General features: G+C 46.5%; 3 protein-coding genes; 2 read left to right on the top strand and 1 right to left on the bottom strand.

Moving 5' to 3' along the window:
* The first annotated feature begins 1,425 nt into the window (after window positions 1-1,425).
* Window positions 1,426-4,111, top strand: GSTUM_00010452001 (uncharacterized protein). XM_002841300.2 has 4 exons: window positions 1,426-1,988; window positions 2,065-2,091; window positions 2,191-2,696; window positions 2,757-4,111. Exons 1-4 carry the CDS (start codon window positions 1,933-1,935, stop codon window positions 3,632-3,634), a joined length of 1,467 nt encoding a protein of 488 aa, XP_002841346.1. The 5' UTR covers window positions 1,426-1,932; the 3' UTR covers window positions 3,635-4,111.
* Window positions 4,112-4,156: 45 nt separating this feature from the next.
* On the top strand, window positions 4,157-4,760 carry GSTUM_00010451001 (uncharacterized protein; the record flags this gene model as incomplete). XM_002841299.2 has 1 exon in its annotated part: window positions 4,157-4,760. The coding sequence occupies one exon, from the start codon at window positions 4,157-4,159 to the stop codon at window positions 4,421-4,423; it is 267 nt and encodes an 88-aa protein (XP_002841345.1). The 3' UTR covers window positions 4,424-4,760.
* A 10,992-nt stretch (window positions 4,761-15,752) lies between these two features.
* GSTUM_00010450001 (uncharacterized protein) lies at window positions 15,753-18,350 on the bottom strand. XM_002841298.2 has 10 exons: window positions 18,236-18,350; window positions 17,786-18,133; window positions 17,224-17,718; window positions 17,078-17,130; window positions 16,968-16,988; window positions 16,798-16,821; window positions 16,629-16,746; window positions 16,462-16,573; window positions 16,177-16,386; window positions 15,753-16,106 (listed from the first exon to the last, which is right to left on the bottom strand). Exons 3-10 carry the CDS (start codon window positions 17,532-17,534, stop codon window positions 15,930-15,932), a joined length of 1,026 nt encoding a protein of 341 aa, XP_002841344.1. The 5' UTR covers window positions 17,535-17,718; window positions 17,786-18,133; window positions 18,236-18,350; the 3' UTR covers window positions 15,753-15,929.
* Between the last annotated feature and the right edge of the window lie 5,682 nt (window positions 18,351-24,032).

Below are 24,032 nucleotides of genomic sequence, written 5' to 3'. Positions count from 1 at the left end.
AGCACCGTTATTCAATAGCTGTTAAAAGCACTATTAACAAATCGTGGAGACGAGGTTTCAACAATTCGTGCGGGAAAAAAAAAAACCCCCCCTTGGCATCCGCACCACAGGTCGGTTGTCTTGGCGGGCGGGGGCAGCTCCGTAATTACTCGTACACTTTGATCAAGCGGAACGTCTCTGCTTTCTTGGGAGTGAGGATGATGGTCATTTCGGGTAAAGCGCGGGACTGGCAACCACCATGGCTGCTGCTGGAGTAGACGCTCGCTTTTCTATGAATAGCCTGACCTCCGGTGTTGAAAGTCAACATCATCGTTCGGGATAATGTTGCAGATTGTGGATCTCGTGTGTGGCGAGTCGCCGGCAGACCTTACTCCGAAGCCCGAAGTTTTTTTTTTCGTTTCTCCTGTCCAAAAAATCTGCCTGAATCGGGACGCGAATGGGTGGCAGTGAAGGTGATTGACTGCTCGAGCCCTGCTCGAGTAAATTCGCGACACAAGGGCCCAACAATGCGAGACACGATTGAGGAAATTTCCTTCCTTTGCCTGGAGTCTTGGCTATCCCCGTCCTCTCCACTGGATCCTTTCTCCCCCCGAGATGCAAAGCTTGCCGCCCGCCTCGCGATCGTGACCCCGAAGGTGAGATTCGGGCACCATTGGTCCCCTTTCCCTACCAATAGAACGGAGTAAAATGGGGTAAGCTCGAGGAGGGAATTTTCGGCCACCGTGGGAACCGGGCTCCACGACTAAACATCTTTTCAATAAAGCATTCCACAACTATGACAATGTGAATACTCGTGGGAAGTCAAAACGCCTCAGCTCCAAGTTAGTAGCTATCAATAATGGTACGAGTACCTCCAAGGGAAAAGCTGTCAGAGACTATGGAATTTCTTATCGCACTAGTACGATACTTGAGTATAGGAGGATTCAGTACAGCACCGTGCACATAGGGATGATTACCAACAAATCAATGTGTTTTTGTTTTTATTGAGAGTGCCCAATACAAGTACTAGTACAAATAATTTCGCAGCGAAAATTTGGGGGGAGGGGTGCCAAGATCTTTCACACAATAACTCGAGCAGTTGTCTGTTTCAATGGGAAGTGTAAATGGATGATAATCTTGCATTGTATGGTGACGCCAAGGTGACTGAGAGTTAAGGATGATGGAAAAGCCCCGTTACTCATGCTTGAAAAGGAAATAAAGTCTCAAAAGAGAGATGGAGCACAGATGATCCTTCGCTTGCTCGTGCTCCGAACAGTTGAGATCATCCAGTTCGAGTTGTCCATCATCCCACACACACCGTTTTGACAACCACCAACTAAGTCTTGGGATATCCTAGAGTAAGCTCCTAGCTTTTCTGCTCTGCCCTTTCTCTCTCTTCTCTTTTTTTTTCTTTTTCTTTTTCTCCTTTTCTTTTTCCTTCTTTTCCCTTTCCCAGAGCCGTGAATTATCGTATACGCTTCAGGTCCGCTTCGCTCCCTCCCTCTCCAACCAACCCAACACTCACAACATATATCCACGCCTCTAGTGTTTGTTTTCTTCACTTATTCTATTTCCATTCCCGCGGTCAACTTTCATTGCTCAAAGCTAGCGCTGCAGGCGGCTCTGTGAAACGCTGCACTTTATAATAGGACGCTTTGCGGTAACGAGGCACACGATACAATCCGTTTCTTTGACCACTGCTCGAGTATACATCTACTGGTAACCGCACTCTATAGTCGTCATCTCTTACAGCATTCCCGTCGTCGTCATCCTTTTCCATCGTGCCCATACCAGCGCACCCAACCATCTCCCTCCACTTTTTTGACAAACACGTCTTGCCGGTGACGTCTTTTCAACACAACATCCCCCCATCCCCTCCTCCACATCCATCTCGCCCGGAATCGTAGACTCGGATCCGGGTGCATTGTATCGGGCTGTTCAGCAGCTTTCAATATGCCGATTTTGGACATCTTCACCAAGCGAAAGCTTCCGAACAGAGTGGTCCTATCGTATGTGCCCCCGGACTTTGCTTCTCCGCGTCCCCATTCTTCCCCCGTCACTGACTCGAGAGAAACGGAAATTTAGCTATATTTTTGACTACGTTGTCATAATGTAAGTGCATCCTACTTGCCTTGCGCTTCTCCGGAGCTTGGGATTGAGTCACCCGAGAGGCGGGACATTAGCACACGGACACGGCCTAATGATAAGCAGAGTTTTCATTCTAATCTTCTCGGCCCTTGATCTCGCCGAACCTTACCACCAGCACTTTTCGCTCAATAACGAATCATTACAGTACCCATTTGCCGAGAAGGAGCGGATACCTGCTGTTTGGGCCGGTGTTTTATCATGTTTGTTTCCACTGGTCTTTATCATCTTCTGGACCATGTTGATCGACGGCCTTTATTCTCACCACAAACCCCCGAATAGCCGGAGACGCTTGCTAGGTAACAACGGAGCATGGACTTTGTCGGATAGGCTGTGGGAAATGAACTGTGGAATATTAGGGTTGGGATTGAGTGTTGCCGCCGCCATCGTTATGACCGGCGCATTGAAAAACACCACCGGCAAACCGAGACCGGATATGCTTGCTAGGTGTAAGCCTAAGGAGGGCGCTCAAAATGCTCCGGTGTACGGTCTTGCCTCGTACGATATTTGTACCGGCGACAAACATATCTTGAAGGATGGTTTTAAGAGTTGGCCTTCTGGCCATAGCAGTAGTAAGTTGTTGGGTCTTTTTTTTTTTATCACCCGTATGGTGCTCTCTTAACAATCAATAGTTGCATTCGCTGGCCTCGGATATCTCTCGCTTTTCCTTGCTGGAAAACTTCATGTCTTTGATACTCGTGGTGAGGTATGGAAAACCATGCTCGTACTAATTCCCCTTCTCGCCGCAAGTCTTGTTGCTGTGAGTCGTATCATGGATGCCCGTCATCACCCTTTCGATGTCATCACTGGTGGTATGATGGGATTCTTCGTGGCCTATGTTTCTTACCGCCAATACTTTCCTCCTCTTTCCGAAACCTGGAAGAAGGGTCGTGCCTATCCCATGCGGTCTTGGGGAACCGACACTGCCGAACGGAAGCAAATGCAACTCGGAATGTACGAAAATAACCCATCCAGGGGCGGCCTAGTAGCCGACGAAGAGGAAGGTGGAAAAATAGGCGTTTATAATCCAAGTGCAGCACCTATGACAAGGGGACCAAGTGCAGGCGCACCTGGTATAGTTGGTAGTGGAAATGGGTCCGGGAGTAGATTTTCTGATGAATCGGCAGCAATCCAAGCACGCAGACGAGAGGCGCAGAGGATCGGAACAATGAGACAACCAAGCGACTTGGATGATTACGATGAATACTCCCCCCAAGGAGAGCACTCCGGTGGAGAGGAACCCGAGACGTATGAACTCAGACCCGGGCCATTGAAACCCTTCAGGGCGCCAGGGATCGCTAGGACGGATAGTCAGGAGAGCGCGGATACAAGATGGGGCGTTAGCAGGGCCACAACAGCTATTACGGGTAGTGGAGCAGGACCCCCACCCGTTCCGGGGGGATTTGAGCCCGTCAAACGAACCGATACTGGATTCGAAAGCACGGACGAAGAAAAGAGCCCACCCGCAACTAAAGATACAGCGCGAAGGGTGCAATTGATAGACGGCTAGGCTAAGTTAAGTTATACCTTATCGCATTTCCTTTGTTTGAACGACTCAAAGTTGTGGGCGGGGTGCAAAGGGGTTCATGTCATGTTTTCATTCTCTATTACTCATTTAGTTGGTTTGGGCATATAACCTTTTTCTTTTTCGTCTATTTTCTTTTATTTCTTTTCTTGTTCTCATACCTTCTTTATTACACATTTTATATTTGCATTTCACCCTCATTTTTTCATTTCATAAGAAAATTCTCCAATTCCCCCCCCCCTCCTCCGCATACCTGTTCACCGCTCATACTTTTCGCGGCGGGGGCTTTGTACTTAGCTTGCGTTATACACTTTTTTCTCTCTTCCTCTCCTTTTACACGGGGCTTGTCGGGTGGTGGAAATTTACGGAGGTTTTGATGTGTGAGGGTAGCGTGTATACCTTTTCATCCATCCTCCTTTTGCAGTGCGGGTAGAGATTGGGACAATCGATTCTGTTATCATGCTGTGTTCATTCTTCATCTATTTCCCGCTTTGCATCGCAAATGGCATGGCATGTGCAGACTGCCGTTCAAACGTCACAAGAATCGCTATGCTGCCGTGGTCGATCAGGCCGGGCCAGCTAGCCATCGCATCGTACCGAGCAGCACGGCAAAAGAAAAGCGTATCCGCTCTATTCATTGATCGACCAATCGACCAAATAGACCGACAGCATCGGGTATCACTCGTTTGCCACGCCTCGCAAACATTGATGGGTGAATGGATGGAATGCATACCCTGCCTTGTCCCACCCAGGCAAGCGAGTTATGGTGCTTGAGCTTTTTTTCAATTCGGGTTTGGGGGGTGGATGGGCGGTTGGGGGGATACAAATGCGATGCGTATCGGATAGGGGAGGGGTGTCGGGACGGGTGGGGTATGATATTGATATTCTGGGAGTTTGCGATGGATCGGATGATGGGGGATTGGTTTATTTTTTATTTTTATTTTTATTTTTTATATCTTGACGGACTAGAGACTACAGTAGACTACGTGCTATTCAAGCTTGCGGTATGCACCTGGGTATGGCACTGGCGTATGTTATGATTTGCAGCAAAATACTTTGTATCATGCCTAGACTACTAGAATAGGGCACGTCAATCCCTATTCACCATAAATCACTCGCGTTCTTGCGCGACATTTGCAGCAGGACAACCTTTTAAGAGAAAAGAAAACTTAAACATTACAAACAACCTCCCCCCCGATCTAAATAATGATATCCTCGCTCTCCCTAACCGGATCCCTACTATACCGCCCTCCAGATAGCTCCCCTGGCAAAGCCGTGGCCGTAACACTGACAACCTCACTCCTGCCCAACCCTCTAAATACCCATCTCCCGCTGGGGTACCTCCCACTCAGAGCGTACCTAATTCCCAAATAGCAAGCCAGAGTCCCGATGGTGGGAGAGTACTTGACCCAATTCGGCACGACAGAACCCCAGAACACGTCCTTGATCCAATCGCCCACCCTAAGAGACATCAGCAGGACGGTAATGTCCACGAGCACCTGCCGAGCGAGGTATGAGACGTAAGGGCCCAGCATTAGCGAAGCACGCGCGTAAGCGCCCCGGTAATATCGCACCCTCCGCGTCGCTTGTAGGAGGAAGTAGGTGTGCTTGACGAGTGCTAATAGCGCGGAGAATAGTAAGCCGAAGATGGGAGTTGAGGTGCGCCAGCTAGCGAGGATCCCGAACCAGAAGAGGATGCCGCAGAGGAGTACAGGCAGCTGGGAGGAGGAGGGGTGCCGCCTGTAATGGCGCCCGAACCAGGAGAGGGGTACGTCGGATAGCAATGGTGGGATTCCGAATAGAATTGTGAAGAGGGAGTGTGTGGAGATGAGGACGTTGGCGGCGCTAAAAAGGATGAATCCGCAGGTTGTGAGAAGGAAAGACCAGAGTCTCGCTAGGAGGGGTAGGAGTGGGATCCAGTGTCCTGCCATTGCGGAGGCTCGAGAGAATGCTCCGTAAGCGGGCACGTAACGTCTACAGACCGCGAAAGGTAGCGATACGATCTCGAACGTAACGGTGTACCCTGCGCTAGCCAGGAACCCGAGCAGGTCCCTGAGGATTATTCCTATGAAGGCGTAATCCATGTAAGGACAGGGGATGAGGTGCAGTCCGTCGCTTAAGTGTCCCGACAGCCAATGTGCCCACCGGCCGTCCTGGGGGATGGGGTTTCGGGCACGGTATCTCCGGTGTGCCGCTTGGTTTAGTTCACATGTTGATCCTTGATTATTATCCATCCTGGCGGAGGAGGAGTAAGTGCTGAGAAGCCAGACTTTGTCGGGGGGGGAGTAGAAACTGGGGAGCCAGACTTCGTCGAGGGGGAGAAGCAAATTCCCATGACCGGAGATCACACCCCCCAATGCACTCCCTTTGTACCTTTCTCCTACCCTCCTTCTTAATCCTGCTATCACCGCCCTCCCGCTCCGCCAGAGTTCCTGGTGACTCTGCTCCGTGAGGTCCCTGTCTGCTGCTGTTGGTTCGAACCGGCATTTCTGACCCTCGCACGTTGCCTTGGGAAATCCCGGCAAGGGAATCTCGGGGAAGAGGATGGATGCGCCGATGGTGCCGAACGGGATGGGGCTGAGGTCGAGGGTTCGGTTCGAGGTATATATGTCGACGAGTTTATTCGGGTAGTGGGTGAGGTCATGGTTTGGGTATATAATTTTGGTGATGAGATAGAAGAGGAATATGAGGTTTTTGAAGGATCGGTAGGGCGTGAAGTGCGGGAAGTATCTTAGAGTTCGGTGGCTGGTGGGATCGATTGCCGCGCTCGGTGGTGGCATCTCTTTCGGGGGGGTTTGGGCCTATAAATGAGGGAAGGAAGGAAATGAGGGCTTTCTTCTTTCTCTCTCACTTTTGGTTCTATCGTTGTAACGTTGACCAGAGTAATAATTGTGAAAGCGGCGTTTCTAGCTGTACTAGCGATATATATGCCATTGTCCCTCCCTCTTGGTGGAATCTTGAAAGTATAAAGTATCCAAGGGCTTGGATGGTTATAGGGCATTTTATGTCTTAGAAGGAGCGGGCTTCCTTCTTTCATCCGTCCACTTTTGCAGATATTACGGTTAGCCCAAATTGCCTTTTGCGGTAGGTTTTTTTCGTAACGGGTGACAAACAGTGATCCTATTAACAAAGCGGCAGTGCTAAGCATGTCTTTGTTTGGTGATCGAGGCTAGACGTGGGAACGTGGGGACTACGTTTCCCCATTTTCGCAAGTACCGGTAGCTATTGCGGCTTGGAAAGTGTGAACCTCCTTTCCTCTGCTTCCCTTGGAGCCGCTTCTTCTCTCTCTCTCTAGTGTGTTGGTGTTTCGATTTAGGACCTTGCATTCCTCTTCTATCCTTTTCAAGCTCCATCCCTAAGTTAACTCGTTTCTCCCCCCCTAGCCCAAGTAGTACCATGGTGTCGCTGCCACCACTCCAAGCATTGAAAAAGCCCTCTCCGGCTAGACACCTGGGAGTTTTCTTTCTTGACGGGGAGTTGTAGGAAATAAAGTAGCGGCCGCATGGTATCAGCCTATCCTGCAGAACCTTTATAGTCTGTCAGAAACATCTATATCAGGCGGAGAAATCAATCGTCGGTCTGAAATGCGAGTTCTATTTTCTAGTTAAGCTACCACATTTCCTAATAGAGCACCGTAGAGGCTCTCTTCCTACCTGAGTGACAATCCCACTCGAACCGTGACCTAGATCCTGATGATTCCGCATCTCAAACTGTTTCTCTATTTCTCTATCCTGGTTCCCAGGTTGGGTGCAATGGTCCGCACGAGAATATATCACGCCAGGATAGTCGTTTAAAAACGGGGGCTGTCGGTGTATACGCTGGTGTTCCATTTAATCCATGCCAGCTTATACACACGCTCCGAAAACCCCCCGCAGTCAGAGAAATCATGCTCGATCACTCGGAGAACTGCTGATGAAAAAGCCCAGGCCGGACAGGCCGCTTACGGAAGCTGCTCGGACAACATTGTCGGAGACCCGCTAGCAGACTGGGCTGGATACGCCATCACTGCCGTAGAATAGGACGGAACAATGTGCACCGACTCCTGGAACAGCTCCGTTGAACGGTGACCCTGGGGAATATCGGGGAAGCTGCGGCGCACGAACTTGATCTCGGGGCAGGTGATAACAGCCACTTGAGCTCCCGCGGCAGCACCGTGTTTGGCGAGAGCGCAGCTACTGAGGCTGTGGTAGAGCAAGATGCGAAGTTGAGTGGGGATGTTAAAGCAGGTGGGGGATAGCTATTAGTTGGGGGGAAAGAGCGGACTTGAACACGTAATCAATATCCAATGTCCATGTCCCGAAAGCTGCAACTCTACTGTACTGCACTGTACTGCACGCGCGCTCTGGCTGTAATCCATGCCGTGGCCACTTATGCACTGGATAATGCATTTCCACAGGCGGTTGCGTGCAAATATTGGATCTATAGTGGTTCCAAACCTCAAAATAGTCTGGTCGACCACCCCCAACGGGTCTAAAAAAACCCAAGTATCATGAATGAGGGGGGGTTACACCCCCCCCCCCCACTCCCTTTGGCATTACACAATACTCAGTGTCACGGTCGGGAGTTTTCGAGTCACCACTCCAGGGATTCCTCCCCAGGATATCGTATTTCACGATCTTGGGGAAGACAGACACCCATGATGCTGCCCCTGCTGTGAAGAGGGTAACCCGGACACGGGCGGCCGCACCGATAACTTCGAACCTCGTTAGACGACTCTCCATAGGCGCGAATTTTCAAATTTCCAGATCTCGGTCAGGATAACACAGCAGACGTGATATTTTTTACCCGCGAACTTGACTGACAACTTTTCAGCATCGGGAAGGGGGTTTTCGACAGCATTGTCTTCTCGGTAAGGAAGCATACCCAACCGAAATCCAGTAAATTTGCGCTGAATGTGGGGAGAGGGTCATGGAGTATCACCCGGTAGAAAATTCTTGAAATAATCTGTCCCAGTATCGTCCCCAAGAACCACCAAATGAGCGCCTGAAACCTCCCACGCTCAGAAAATCGTTTCCCACTCCTTCGAGGGTCTCGAGGTGCCTACTCTCGTTGTGTCTATACTAGAGAGTCCATATTTGCGTGGCGGCGCTGGGGCCCGGCACTTGAGGTAGCAGTATCCATACAAAGTTCCCGGCTTCAGTCCGGTAGTGGCGAATGGCATCCGGAGATTACAGCTACCTGCACAACTCAGAGGGGGAGGAAAGGAAGAAAAATTTTGTTATTATTAATTTTTGTCTTTTCCTCCTCCTACCCCACCAATCACGAACCGTGATCACCCCTAGGGATGCGGTCTAGAGTCGGGTTCCACCACCCCGTAGCAGGTCCGATTCGCCCTATATCCTTATTGAGGAAGGCTAAGCCCCCCCCCCATAGGGCTGGATTTGTCAATTTTCTACCCTACGTGACGGACAGTTCAATAATAACAACTCATTTGAGCCTGTCTCAGTAGAAAACCCACTCTCGGGCCACAACCACAAATAATTTATTTAAGCCTAGCCACCTATCTAGACATCTAGAGTATATGTTCAGTAGCTCAGAAAATATTATTTGTCACCTAATGACCCCTGTAGCACATTTTATGCAGGAAAAACTGAAATTTTGAGATTTTCACTTTTTGCCATGTAAAATAAATTTTGCTCTCTGGGATTCTTGTAGTCAAAGAATTATTACAAAAAGTTTATTCCTTGCTGCACTATTTCTGTTTCATGTTGGTTGCATATATTTTCAATAATTGTATTTCTAATGCTACTGTTACATGCGACCAATAGATTGTGCTTATATAATATGAGTGATATGTTATAATGGATGTAGTATTAGTTAAACTACAGTGAAAATGTAATAAAAGGTATTGTTTTACTATGAGTATTAACTTAATGATCAATTAAACATTTACTCAAAGTTAATTTAACTTTTGTAGATATAATAATTCATGTCAAATTATCATAATACTACTTGCTTTCTATAACAGAATTACCTGAGTGAATGATAGCTTGATGATAGAGATCCAACAACCCTTCACAACAGCTACAATAATGTCAGAGCTATTGATATCATCAAATGAGTCAGCCTCCAGTTGTAATTCAATCGCAAGTGAGGAATATGCATGGGAAAATGAGACAGAGATTGAGTATGAATCTGAGTATGAAGAGATGGAAAGCATACTTGGTATGTATACTATCCAATTATAAAAAGCAATTTTATACAGAAAACAAAGTCTTTAATCCTAGTTGTATTATTTATTACTAACTAATATAAAGATTTAGGAGATGAGAGTAGTAAATCCAATCAAAAGAGGATTGAGGAGTATATTAAACAGACATACTCAGAGCAACTAGGTAAGTATAGAGTTCACCTTTCTAAGATTAATGAGGCTTGTTCCTGCAAGAGAGAATGTCATAAACAGGCCTCTTATATGCAATGGTTCACTTAGATAAATACTAATTGTACTATGGAAACAAAGCAGTGTAAGCTGCTAGCAAGTTGTCTTATGGCTAGTACTATGACATTTGCAAAGCCACATGGAACTAGGAAATATAATAAGAGATCTTTTCTAGAGATAGAAGATGGTGAAATAGATTTAAGTAAGCGTATGTACCGAAATAAGTATGTAATCCCCTTTATTGGTCAAGTGTGCTGTTCTTTTTTTTGCTAGTACTGGATTTTAGGCAAGTATCAAGTACGTAGATTATTAGGACACTTGAAGTTAGGTAAGTCAATATGCCCTTCAATCCATAAGCATACCACACGGCCCTTGAATAGAGGCTTGACTAAAAAAGCTAAGGATTGAATGGAATCATTCCTTTCGCTACTTGAAAATGATTATGGTAAGCCAGTAGCTACTAGGTCCTATAAGCAATATAAACAGAATGGGACTATAATTACCAGAGTAGAGCTGGATAATCAATATTTACTTTCTTCCTTTTATTCTTTACCTATTCTGCATGCTGAACTGAAAAAAACTAGTTTAGTAGGACAGTGTTAGGAATACCAGAACCCGATACCTAGGAACCACCCTAAGTAGGGTAACTCCACTTGGAATTGGAATCTCTGGTCTCCAACACCCCCCTCCAGCTCTCTTACGGGACCTGCACGTCAGCATATATATCAATCTCAGTTGCATCCTGTGACTATATTACCACAAAATTGAAGGTGTTAGAATAACACCACATACATCGTCGTCGTCCATCTGACCGGATCCTGTTCGCAGGATATATGAGAGGGGACCTTCGGCTAGGTCTGGGAAGTAAAACGGAGTAATTCCATCAACTACTCAGAGAGTTACTTGGCTTCAAAGACATGACACCTTTGACATAGGCCGTAAGTAACGGGACGATTTCGCACAAAGAGATGGTATCAAATAGTAAAGGATCTCTACTAGAGACCAATACAATTACATATACCAGAAGAGTCTAGAACTCCAAAAGACACTACCAAAGAAGCCAACGAACTTCACGGAGTATTGTGACTGGGTTTCGGAACACGTCGTAGTCTTGGGATGATTCCCAATACTACAATGATTACTGAAACCTACTACCCAGAGAGCAACCAAGGGTTGCCGACCAAGGGATTAATTACCAATCTGGTGGAATAGCTTCCTGCGAGTTAATAGGAAGTCATCCAAAGAAAATCTATTGGTTGGGTATGGAGTTACAAAGGATTGGAGTCAGACGACCTACGATGGTTGTAATGACAACCACCTTTGCAGATATAGCCGTGGATAAAACTCATCATTTTATCAATGGCGAAGACAATTGGAGCCAACTCAGTTCGACTTAAGAACTAGGCCATAAATCTAAAAACTCCGCTAATCGGGATATTACTATTGGGGGCAGCACACTTCCTAAGAAGAAATATCGTAATTACCGAAGAGGGTGTGATGGTTTTCAGGGTCCACAGGTGTTCGCACCTTGGAAGAAAACTTGACGTTGCAAAATACGATTGAAGAAGTACATAGTTGTATGATAAATAGATGTAGTCTGCGAACACTCAGACACGGAATATAAATATTGAAGTGCCTCCCAAGCTTTAGACATCATCAAGCAACGAAGAAGAGACCTTAACAATATAATATTGTTTTTACGATTCTACCCTACTTTACCTACTTTACTTCGCTCCTAGTAGTCATAAACGAAACGAGCCAAGTCTGAGCCTTCCTAGACAATCTCCGTCTACAAAATTGAATCTCGATTGGCCTAGACAATCTTGAAGTCTATCAAGTTGTCTCCGCCTAACAGACAGTCTATATCACTTGCCAGCTTTGACTGATATTGGAAGAGAAGTAAAAGATTCAAGAAGATGTGTATCTGAACCCCTGCTAAAGACATTTGTGATCATTGTACAATTCTAAAAGGAAAGCTCCGCTCTCCCGAGAGAACTAACAGAATACAAGGTAAGGTTGCACATAATGAGAAGCTAATACAAACTCAAAAGGAACTTGATCAACATCGTAAGGAATATCAAGAGTATAGAGACTTTTATGAGGCCACTATCTTACAAGTGACATGCTATCCAAAGGATACAGCTTGCTATTCATTTGACTTCCAGCAGGTAATTGAGATACCAAAGCTCCCTCAACAGCCTGGTCAATGGTACTTCTTTTCACCTTTTAAGTTGTATTCATTTAGAATTGTCGATGAGAATAAGAAACATAATCGGCATCCCCATCTACTATATACTGAGACACAGCAACCAAAAGGCCCAAATCAGGTAGTATCTCTCCTTCACTATTACTTGACATCTGGAGGTAAGATGAAGTCCCATATATATCTTTGGGCAGATAATTAGGCCAAAATAAGAACAAGACAATAACAGCGTATCTCTGCTGGTTAGTCTAACAGGGGTGGACAGACAGTGTAGAACTCTGCTTTCAAGTTAAAGGTCACACTAGAAACTCAGTGGATCGTGGATTTGGAACAGCTAAGTACAATGCTTCAAGAAAGAATATCTGGACTCCATGGGATTATAGTGCAGCTGTGGCAAGTTCTACCTCCAATGATCTAATTAAACTAGTTAATCTCTTTGATGATGGAGCAGATTATGGGGTATTCTTTGATTGGGAAGAATCACTTAATTTACTCTTCAAGCCACTAAAAGGAATTCAAGGCTTTCATAACTTCCTTTTTCTTAAGGAATTCCCAGGTACCATATTGGCAAAGAATCTTCCACTAGATGAGTGGAAGCAATTTGATCTTACTAAGTCAGAAATAACATTGGAACAAATGAGTACTCTGGCACCAAGAGAGCTGGAGCCAATTGGTTTGAAGCCTGAGAAGCTGTTTAATATATGGAGTAAGTACAGTTCTTATGCTCCAGAGCATATTCAATCTACATGGCTATATACCAAGCCCTCACATGATATTATTCAACAAGCTCAGTTAGTCAAAGTTGGAAGAATCAAGCAATCAGGTAATGTAAATACATTCCACTCAGGGCCAATTACCAGAACCATAGAAGACATAGGAGATAAGCACAATGATAAAGCAGCTGTTTCAAGTATAGAAGGTGAGAGTTCAACTAATATTCTAAAGAGAAGAGGCTGTCCACCTGGGTCTAAAAACAAAAAGGCAAGGAAAAGTATGTAGTTTAGTTGGTTTTAAAAGGTTTAAGTTCATAGAATTGTAGCGGAAGTGTCAAACTAACTTGTACAGCATTCAAATAAATTATTGAATTTTTTTGAGTGTATAGTAGTAGTTTAAAGTTTGTGTTATTATAAAACTAATGCTATATCAAAATATTTTTTTGCGGGTCACTCTGGTTGCCATGTACTTTTCTGCTAACAACAACTTTGCCCGAGAGTGGGTTTTCTACTGAGACAGGCTCATTTATAAGCGGAAATTGAACTCCTGGACTCCTGCCAAGTGCACAAGGGTTAATTAGTTCTTGACGCATTAGATACCCCCCCAGCTAGGCATTTCACATAACGATGGCATGGGAATTACTGCTTGCCCATTCTGCCAGTAGGCGATTTCTTTCTGTTTAAGAACGACAGCTTGCGCTATGCTTATTACTATGTCATAGGAGTAGGTATCATACGTCCCCAAGAGAACAGAAACCACAAGCCAGATATCGATCACTAGTCAGTGACAACAAATCCCAGTCGTGTTTGGGTGAAACAGCCATGGGAAAAATAATCGATGGTAAAAGAAAAAACAAAACAGCACATTTATAAGTGCAGAACACAGAAGTACTACTACTACTATATTCCCGACTTATGATACGAGAAACCCGTTCGGGGAATTATGCCCAAGTTTACGGTCAGATACCACGACTTACTTTCCATTAGGGCGGGTGCAGCAAGAGTTACTCGAGTAAATACTCCTACGATATCCGATAAGTAGGTTCTCACAATATGGCATTCTTAAAAATTGCCAAAGTGGATCGACACAATCCCGACTTACCCCGTGACGATCAAATTAAGTATTAAATGTGAGTTTACTTCCTCGTCGTATCGTAGTTTCCAGTCGCTCTCCCGCCAGCAGCTCATATGAGCGCTGCGAAGGAGGCATGATCGGGGATTACTACTAACTTATATCCCCCATAGCGCCAAACACGTTCTCGGACAACCGCAATGATCACGAATTGGGACCCAATCCCTAGAACAGTATAGATGTGTTTGTCGGTTACATCTGGCAGTAACGCCGTGCTAAGGGGCCACTTCGCTGCTTTGATTTTTTCTCCCCACGGGTGCTAGTGAATTGGCATAACGCCGAGCTGTATCATAGTATGATAGAAAGACACGGAGTAGGGTTTTGCCGGTTAATAATCGCCGGCCCAGCGAGTGGGTGGGAGTTTAGCATTCCCATCATCGCGCCTCTCCATCCTTGGAAACAAGGGCTGCAGTGTTACAGAGTCCAATTGGGAAAAGGTATCATAGTTTACAGGATGTTTCTCATCTTTTTAGATTGGGGGGTAAAAGGATTGTTTTAACAGTGGAATCAAAAAAGTCTAACTTACCCTTTCTCAAATTTAGTCCCAAATATTATAAAAGCTACCAGTATCATAAAAATTGATCTCGAGCCCCGGCACAGTACGAGCCTGCCAGTTCATTCGCAATCTGGAGGTGGAACCCTAACCCTTGCGCCTCTAAGACCGAAAGCTCCAACACTTCACCTCTCCCGGGTATGACAACATGGATACATAAAAGATATGATAATATTATTATTACAAGTACCATAGCTGTGATTTCAGAGAGGCCGTGGCAGGGTTGGGATTCTGGATTGTCTTGGATGGCGAATGAGCTAGCGAGTAATATGGCTACGGTATGATACTCCAATGTTACGGTATGATACTGTACAGTACATAACCCAATCTGGTAATTACATAATGTACAGTACTGTACAACAATAGAATATATTCTAGACATGAGGGAATGTAAATTTCGATATCTTTGTACCATTCGTGAAAGATCTCTTAGAGTTGAGTGCTTCTCATCACTAGAGGATACTAAGGTATGATAGTATCTTGGCTATCTCTGCCCCAATGGTAGCGGGGGGTGGCGGTGAATTTCCGGGTGACTCTCAGCGCTCTGGGGGATACCGTGGCCGTCCGGTGCGGGACTGTGTTCTCGTTTTCTTCATTGGGCTTTTTGTTTATCTGTTTACTCATCCGTTTACCGGTAATAAACTCTATTTGCACCGCCTCCCGCCAAGTACGCATGCGTGTTATGCATTGTTCTAAAGTAGGAGGCAGTTATGCAAATAGGGTTACTATGTGTTTCTAACTCAAACACATGGTACTGTACAATCCCATATTATCATCCCACGTTCACCTGCCCGCCCTCTATCCGTCTATTCAGTGCAAAGAACGACGTGACGGTGGTGATTATCACAATACAATACGTCTCCCCTGGATTTCCTTCCCATCTTCTGACAAAACTTCCCATTCCCAGTGCCGAAGGGCTCCCCGAAGGTTTTTGATACTACAGGAGGGCAGTGTACACCTCCCTCCAATTCAACCCCATACGAATGTGTCCCTTTCCCTTCCTCCCATGCCACCAATCCGTCCACAAGTATCAAGCACGGAAGGAGGGGGAAAAAATTAAAAACAAAACGCCATGATCAAACGCCAAAGACTAAATGTCATGCTCCCCTTACCCCGGACAAAAGAAACCAAAAGCCAACAAAACAAGAGAAGGAGCCCAAGCCATAGCACACATTTAAACAAAAACCCGCCGCGTCGAGGATGAGATGATAAAAGGAAATAATATTATGATGGGTTGAAAAAAAAAAAAAAAAAAAGATAAAAACCAGAACATGCCTTGTAAGATAGAAGTAATAAAGCATCAAACCCTATCCCTTGCGACCGCGGGAGGAGGCCACGCGGGGAAGCCATACCTATCTTGTTCAGTCCATATCTGCGTTCCTAGGAAATCCCCACGCCACGGTGAGCGTGTGACTCCCGAACGGTCCCTAGATTCCAACGGATCGATGTCTATTTTTTGAACAACTTCCGTGCGCGTCTGCCCGCATTATCGCCATTAGCCCTCATTTCACTTTCCGTTCTCTCTAAAGCTAAAAAGAGCAAGATACCTCAATAACAGAACCAAGTCCATCGCTCCCATCATTCCTCGTCAGCGAACCAACACTATCCTGGCCTGTCACAGGCATCCTCCGTCGCCGCGAATTCGCCGAGATGTTGTACTCGTCGCACCTGGGCTTTTTCACCTTCCGTCGGAGGAGCGAGTTCAGGACCGGTGCGTTGGCGACTACGCAGGCTGCTAGGCACTCTATTGATGCCCACTGTTTTAAGTGAAAGGTGAGTTAATATGCGACTTGGCAGGGCCCCGGAAGGAGGTGTGGGGGGCTGTCACGAACCAGCGTCCGAGCTTTTTGTGCAGATTTGTCGTTTATAATCACGGGCATGCGGATCATTGTTATGCTGACGACGAACATACCAACGCCGAAGAGGAGGAACAATTGGATCTTTCTGTTGTTTGTCAGTATCTCCTCTATCACCGGGTGATATCTCTAGAGAACCGTACCTGATGAGCGGGAGACGAGCTCTAAAGACCAAGGGTAAAGGAATAAGGATAAGGGCTGCATCGGTCAAAATATTGAGGGAACCCATTGTCACTAGCTGCGCAACTGCCTGTACGCAACCTGGATACTCAATCAGCATAATTCCCCACAATCGGGTCAGGAAAGACTCACGTCCTGGGTCGGGTATCATCTGCCCTGAGCATGTCGAAAGAGTTATGTTAGCACTTGGTCATCGATATTATGAGGCTAATTTCAAACGGATTCCAGGAACTAGGTATCTTCCTACAATATCTGTGTCGATGTTAGCAAGATCTTGAATAATGGCATAAAAAGGTTAAGACTCACACTGGGAACGGCCGGCACTCAAGAAACGTGACGAAAACGACCGCCACATAGGTCAAGAAAAGAGTAACGTATGTAATATCGATCAAAAGTCCATACGGCTTCGAACGCGCGGTCAACCGTTCATAGAAACCCAACACACAAACCTTCATGCACCAAACACTACTCTCTCCGTCAACAAATCAATCCCATTCCATCTCGTCCTCCTCATTCAACATTTGGGCCGACAAAAACAGAGAGAAAGCAAAAACCCACAATCCAGCGTAAAATACCCTCCCAGCAAGAACCATCTTGCTCCCCATAGATCTCTGCCTTATTTCCACCTCGCTTATATCCTCAATAGGATGTGCCTTCCTAGAGAAATTGTTCGTTCCATAGGCCAGCACAACGTGAATAACCCCCAATCGGACGATCAGAGGAACCAACGAGATGCCCATCCATACATCGTCCACGCGCATTCCCTCCTTTCGACGACATCGAAGCCCAAGCCGCACGAATATCAGAATCAATGCCAGAATGGTGCATACATATGTTGCCACAAGCGTGTTCGTATCCAGCTCCTGCATCTTGTAGCTTTTTCTCTCGAAGAGAGTTGTCTGTCTTCCAATGCCGGTAGGCCGCAGTCGACACCCATATACAGAGTGACAATTCACAAGTCGAATTGGACACGGAGGGAGATTTTTGGGAGTTTGGCGGGTGAGATTTACACCTTTAAGTCTATCGTAAGATCAGGCAGGTAGGCGGCAGATACTGAGAACTCAGACGTCAGCTGCGAAATCCGGTACAGATGGCAGCAGCGGAATATGAGGCTGCTCACTCGCATTGCTCCCGTTCTCCCTCTTCCAGATAGAGAGTCTATCGAATGCTCTCCAAGCGCAAGTATTTAATTATATTCAGTCAAGCCCCGAATGGAATGGAAAAGGAAGTGGTGGATGTGTGCGTAAGAAAAAAAAAGAAGCCGAGCCCGGGCTACACTGTGTCGAAGAAGGAAGGGAGGAAAGTCAAGTTTGAAGAAAGGAAGCAAAAAACAAGATAAGAGCTAGCAAGCCAGTGTCAGAGTTACCACTCGTGATATATTCTGCCAAACGTCGTAGCCCGAAGGCATGGGGGGGTGTCCTGATTTACCCAAGGGGGGGGGGAGGATATGGTGGTGGTTGAGGACAAGCTTTTCCCCAAGTATTAGTAGTAGTGTCCAAGCAGGTCTTCTTTAGAAAGTGTACCGGTAGTTCAATAGGCAGAGATACGAAGGAAGAGCGAGGACTTGTACCATTTCTATTATCACCCTCTCTCCTTCCAATACATGGCCGGATCCTTGGGGAGTTTGGTTGGTGTGGGTTTGGTCTAGAGAGGCGGGTGCGCTACTTGTAGTGGTGAAGCATGGCACGCCCAGGAATGGTAGAGCAAGACACGTTTTCCATGTGGGGGAGGGAGGGGGTGCTGGGGTAATATAACCAGGTGTGGCTGGAAATGACATCCACCCTTGCGCTCTTTCCCCCTCCTCTAGTACTGTACAAAGCTCCGGGCACCGATGCCAAGGTGGGTAAATTTAGTCAACTGGAGTATAAAACAGCTGCAGAAAAGCAAGGGTGCCATTCTTTAACCGAGGCATTCAGGCCTAGAGTTAGAAAGGTCTTCACCGAGAGCCAAATTTCAATTAGATCCGCCGGATTTGTATGCAAATAAGGCGTCACACCACACCAAAGCCCTTCAACTTGAAAAACTCGCATAACTTGAAGGTTTCTCAAGCCCGCAGCTGAATTCCTCTGCCGGATTCATCCTTCATGGAAGGGGGGAGGGGGGGACTAGCGCTGGGCTGGGAGAAGGCGGCGGCGGTGGTACGGGACACACGAGTGCAAAATCCTGACATTGCGGGACAAATGGAAGGATGGGGGGTGAGGGGTCTTGAAGGGTGGGATTATCAGCGTCGTGGAAGGGAACAATCTAGCAATTCTACAACATTCCCTCGAACTGTTCCGAGAGATGGACCTCGTCGAAGCTGTGGACCACCTCTAGTCCGGCCGTCCTCGAGGACAGGTACTGTAGAGGGCAATCCCCTCCATCACCCATGCGAACCGAATCACCTTCGAGAAGCGAGATGGCGCCGACAAGCCTCCGAGAACCATATCCAACAAGGCTCTATCAGTTTGATGAGCCTTTAGTGTAACTACCGTATTGTAACTATGATACTATGCAGGTAATACCAGCATTTACCCTAAATTTACGGTGCGGCATTCCTCCCCCGCACAACACGCACCCTCATTCGTTATCAATTTACGGTCCCCTCCGCTCAAGATCGCCCGGGGCGCAGGACAGGCAGACATAGGACACATGCCGCATTGTGAAATTTTTGAGTTGGAACATAATAACTACTAGTCACAAATCCTCATCCACTTGCTTTGCCGCCAAAATTGGAATAACGTACTGTAATTGAGAATCACGCTATGATGTCCAGAACTTCCCACTCTGGATTAAGGGGAGAAACATGACGAAAGCATCATACTCATACCGGTGCTCGAGTACTTGTAGAGTACAGTATCCGAGTACAGTACCTTCCCTTTCAGCACTTGGTTGGGACAGACCTTACTAGGAGAGGCAACTCCAACGTCCTCTCAAGATTCTCAATTATTCCAGTTCTCACGGCACCGGCACTTTGCCGACCCATCCCCATCCATATCAATCACCCATCGTATGCAACCGGTCTCCGCTGACCTGGGTCTCAGTTCTCGGATCCACGGAGCGCTCTCCGCAGCAACTTTACAAGCAGCTAGCCATAGCACCGGTAGAATGCCGGTACCATATGTCCATGATTTAATACCGGCACTCCACACCTTAACTTAATACCAAAGGCCCTACCCTCGCATAGCGCAATCATAAAGAACAAAATGAAAAACGAGCATCTCGGGGTGATTACTGACGGCAGACACTTTCCTCTTACAAGTGCTACCTGGGTTGCCCCCTGCCCTGAGCGGATTACCAGTATCACAGGTATAATATGATATAATATTATTAACGGTATCCTCTGTCTTATCTCAGCCCTCATACTGGTAAAGGTACGGTACTCGAGTACTGCGCTCACTTCCCCCCCCCCCCCGCTGCTGCAACGTTACTTGTGCCTCGAGGGCCAGGTATGATACCGTGTTCGCATCCGCAGCCACCTTAAAGCACAGTGTCCTACCGTAATTCCCTCCATCCATCCATAAGTAACTTATGATACGGTTTCATAAAGTGTCATATCAATTCAAGAAGGTTACCGCGATCAACCGCTGACCATAACTAGTAATCCCTCACATCCTCCAAAGATCGAAGATGTTCCAGACAGCCACGCGCGCTTCTGGAAGCATATACCGAACCGGTACAGGAAGGCTGTTTCAAAAACAAACCTCTTCTTTTTTTCTTCTTCTTCTTCTTCCTTTCTTGCTTTTCCCATCCTACTTACCCCCATAATGCGATGTCGCTATGGCACAAAAACGATAGATATTCGGGTAAGCCGGGGGGCCCTCAACCCGGGGGGGGTCCGACGGAACTCGGCGGGTGCTGACAGCTATCAGTGGAAAACAATTTCCTGTTACCCTGCTTTTGCCAATTCATCCACAGGGACGAGCACTGTACCCACTGTCAGTCATCCGCCCGGTTTTCTTGGTGCCCCCAGTGGAGATTACCGGTATGGTACTCGTACAGTATCATACCCGGTATTTGGTATCTGCTCCATTTCATTTTTCCACATCGGGCGGAGCGCACCACCCACTGTTGTACCTGTGGCACCACTGCAGATGCTGATGCTCCGCCGTATCTCACAGCCAAGAGGATAAAATTTTACGTACGATACGATGTGGTGGTTTATGATGCGATACCGGTACTCGTACCCGTACTAGACAGTTCTTTCCCCATCCTGCTGTACGAGTACTCGTACCGTACTAGTACAGTTATCAGCGCCGCATAATTTGGCCATAACCATCGGGTGCTAGTAGGTTCAGATAGGATTTTTGTCCCTACTCTAGCTCGGAATCGCAATCAAGGGCCACATCCTACCTAACCCCTTATAGCCAGGACTGAACCCTTCAGAGCTGTGTGATTTTGACGCAACCGTTAAGTTTCAACTCGGCCGCTCCTTTGACGCGCTGGCGCGTGATGGCTACCGTACTGTACTGCCAGACGATAATGCGACAACGGTAACTTATCATATCACAGAGGGGAGAGAGCCCACTACCGGGCCCTCGGCAAATCCTCGATGTCTTCTTCCTCTCCCCTTTTGCATCGTCTCTCCATGTTGAAGATCGATACAAAAAGCTCCCCTCCTTCCCTCCCTCCCCACCATCCATTTACTCGTACAATATCGCGATCAAGTATGATAATCGCACGGTCGCCTTCCCCCCCCTTCGATGCATGCATAACTTATCCCATCACGCGAGGGAACCGATTGATTAGCTCACCCGCACCCACGCAATACTCGAGCAATTTCACCTACCTGTTTCACGTTCCATCGATCCATACTGGAGTACTCTACCAAGCTACCCTAAGACATTCGGATTACTTTTGCACTTTTGGCCTGGCAATTATCCATACCAATATCATACAAGTAGTTGTGCGATCAGTGTGGGGATGAAAAAAAGCCCACGGACTAATATCCGCATTTCTGTGGAGTGCAGCATGTTAATTTGATTAAACCGGGAAATCGGGCGAATGCGCCCAGGACAAGAGTGGTGAAAAAGGCGAGTCTGCCACTATGTGGCGTCGAACAGTCTTAATCTCAACCTCAAGTCTCCCTGACCCGTAGACCATCCTCGACCACCGCACTCGAGTACTGTACTGTACCCCCATAAGGTGGAGGAAATTTTAACACGGATCCCACAAACTCTAGAGGATCGTTGTCATGGGTACTGTACAGTGTCATACTCGTACCGGTACAGTACTCACTCGGTTCTTTCAGATATTCGCTGGAGTTTGCCACCACCCAGCCACCACGCGCGATTTCGGGTTTAATCAATCGACGTTTCTACTGCGTCCAAATGCCGTACCGGTACTCCTATGCGTGCCCGCTCGACCTATGCACCCGGGGGCACGTCCTGATGCTGGACCATGTCGTGCCATGAGAACCTGGATAAGTAACTGACCACGCGCTCGCTATCATACAAGTACGGATGGCCCGGAATATCTACCCAACCGGGAAGGGGGGCGAGAAAAAAAAACAACCAAAAAACTAATCAAAATCACCAGGAGAGGCAACCCCGACGCCCCCCCGGGTCAGCGCAGGGTCCGATTACGGGTATCCGAGTTCCCATATACAATCACACGTATGCGGTTCCCGTTTCGCATACCGGTATGAAATATGATCGACCGACCAGCCCCCGGAAACTTTGCCGTTTCGTGAAGGGTTTTTCGTAAGAGATCTGCGCCCTGGCTTTGTAAATATTCTAAAAAACGAAGGTTGTTGAGTGATGTGCTCTCGCTCCAGAGTCTAGACTAGGTCCTCTTCCCTCCAGCGAGTCTCGGCGTGTTGGTAATGATAGGATGTCCATAACCGTGCCCCGTAGTAGATCCACATGCTAGCGCGCAAAAAATAATTAAAGAAACAAAAAAAGTACAAGTACTGTATGGTGTGATTGTGATGCCAAACTCGAACGGTTTTTTTCTCTCCCCCATTTATCATACTTGGACAACCAAATTTCGTCAGAAACAGCGATTAGACCCCAAGCTCTTGAAAGAAAAAATAGCAGGTATTGTTGCTGTATGGGCGAGGATGGCCTAGACTCAACAAAAAAAAAAAAAAAATTTGACATTAAATTTTTAATTCTAATTATGCATGCAAAACACAGCTCGAATTTAATCTTTACGGAGGGAAAAAATGCCACAAAAAATCAACATTTATCACACCTAGCGTGCCAAACGGTGACCTTATTTATTAATTTCCAAAACGAACTGCCCACGTATGATATTACCATAGAAAAAGGGAGTGGTTAGATACTAGTACTGTGCTATGTATAGTATAGTACAAGTATGATGTAATGAAACACCAGTTGTTTAGCTCTAGTGCCAGGCGGGAACGTTTCGTGGGATAGATAATTTACTGGTCGAGTACTGTACCCCCCCCCCCTATCTTGTACTGTACTGTACTAGGGGGTTGACACAGATCGGGTGCACTTCCAAATAGAGATGTGGCATTTATATGTGGACTAAACCAGATAAGGAAGTTTGAGTGATATCTGGTGAGTGCAATTTGGTGTTGGCAAAAAGTTGGGAGCACTTCTGAATATGGATGAGGCACTTTTACAGCAACTAAAACTATTGGAATAGGATGTGTGATAATCAATGATGGTGTTTATATGTCATTTCTAAATACAAAAAAAAAAAATTTTCAATATTGTGTTACTCCTTCTTCAGAATCAATAACAGCCTAAAGCCGCTGTGGCATGCCTCTAATTAGGCTCTCCAGACACTCATTTGGGATAGCATCCCTAATAGTATTCAATGCCCTTTCCAAAGTTGCAATATCTCCAATTCTTCCCCAATTTTCCCCCAATTCATTTTCTATATCTAACCACAGCGCTTCAATTAGGTTGAGGTCAGGTGTACCATCCTCAACTACAGTTACCTACCCATAGGCCTCACAACAACAATACTAGAATAGAACAAGGTGAGGATGTATAATGGTCCTCACATATAAGGCAGAGTCAACTTTAGCTTTACAAGGAATAAAGACTAACCTTGACTTCATCATACCACAGAAACCCCCTCAAATTATCTTCATTTGACGACCAGACTCAAAAGTTTCATCGATGCAATTGGCATGGTATTCCTCATCTGCTTTCCATATTACCTATGGCCTATTGCTAAAGCCAGCCATGGAAAATGTAGACTTATCAGTCTACAGCACCCGAAGCCAATCCTCATAGGGCCAGTTCAACCGTTTCCTACACCAAGCGACACGTATTGGTTTATTTGCAGGACGAATTGCAAATTTCAGCTGCGGTACTTGTCTGTGGTAGCCTAGCAATTCCATAACATTTTCAACAGTCTGTGGACTGCACACATATCCCATCTCTAAGCATATCTCATTCCAGCTGAGT

The sequence above is a fragment of the Tuber melanosporum genome (assembly GCF_000151645.1).
Source record: "Tuber melanosporum whole genome shotgun sequence assembly, scaffold_7, strain Mel28".
Taxonomy (NCBI): Eukaryota; Fungi; Ascomycota; class Pezizomycetes; order Pezizales; family Tuberaceae; genus Tuber; species Tuber melanosporum.
Note: the sequence above shows the minus strand (reverse complement) of the source record. Positions and strands in the feature narration are given on the sequence as shown.

Coding starts and splice junctions, on each gene's coding strand:
- GSTUM_00010450001 (XM_002841298.2), bottom strand. CDS start 17,534: ATGCAGGAGCTGGATACGAACACGCTTGTGGCAACATATGTATGCACC. Junction 16,822..16,967: donor GCCGGCCGTTCCCAGTGTGA/GTCTTAACCTTT, acceptor CGACATGCTCAG/GGCAGATGATACCCGACCCA. Junction 16,107..16,176: donor GACTTGGTTCTGTTATTGAG/GTATCTTGCTCT, acceptor TAATGCGGGCAG/ACGCGCACGGAAGTTGTTCA.
- GSTUM_00010452001 (XM_002841300.2), top strand. CDS start 1,933: ATGCCGATTTTGGACATCTTCACCAAGCGAAAGCTTCCGAACAGAGTG. Junction 2,092..2,190: donor TTTGACTACGTTGTCATAAT/GTAAGTGCATCC, acceptor AATGATAAGCAG/AGTTTTCATTCTAATCTTCT. Junction 2,697..2,756: donor GCCTTCTGGCCATAGCAGTA/GTAAGTTGTTGG, acceptor AACAATCAATAG/TTGCATTCGCTGGCCTCGGA.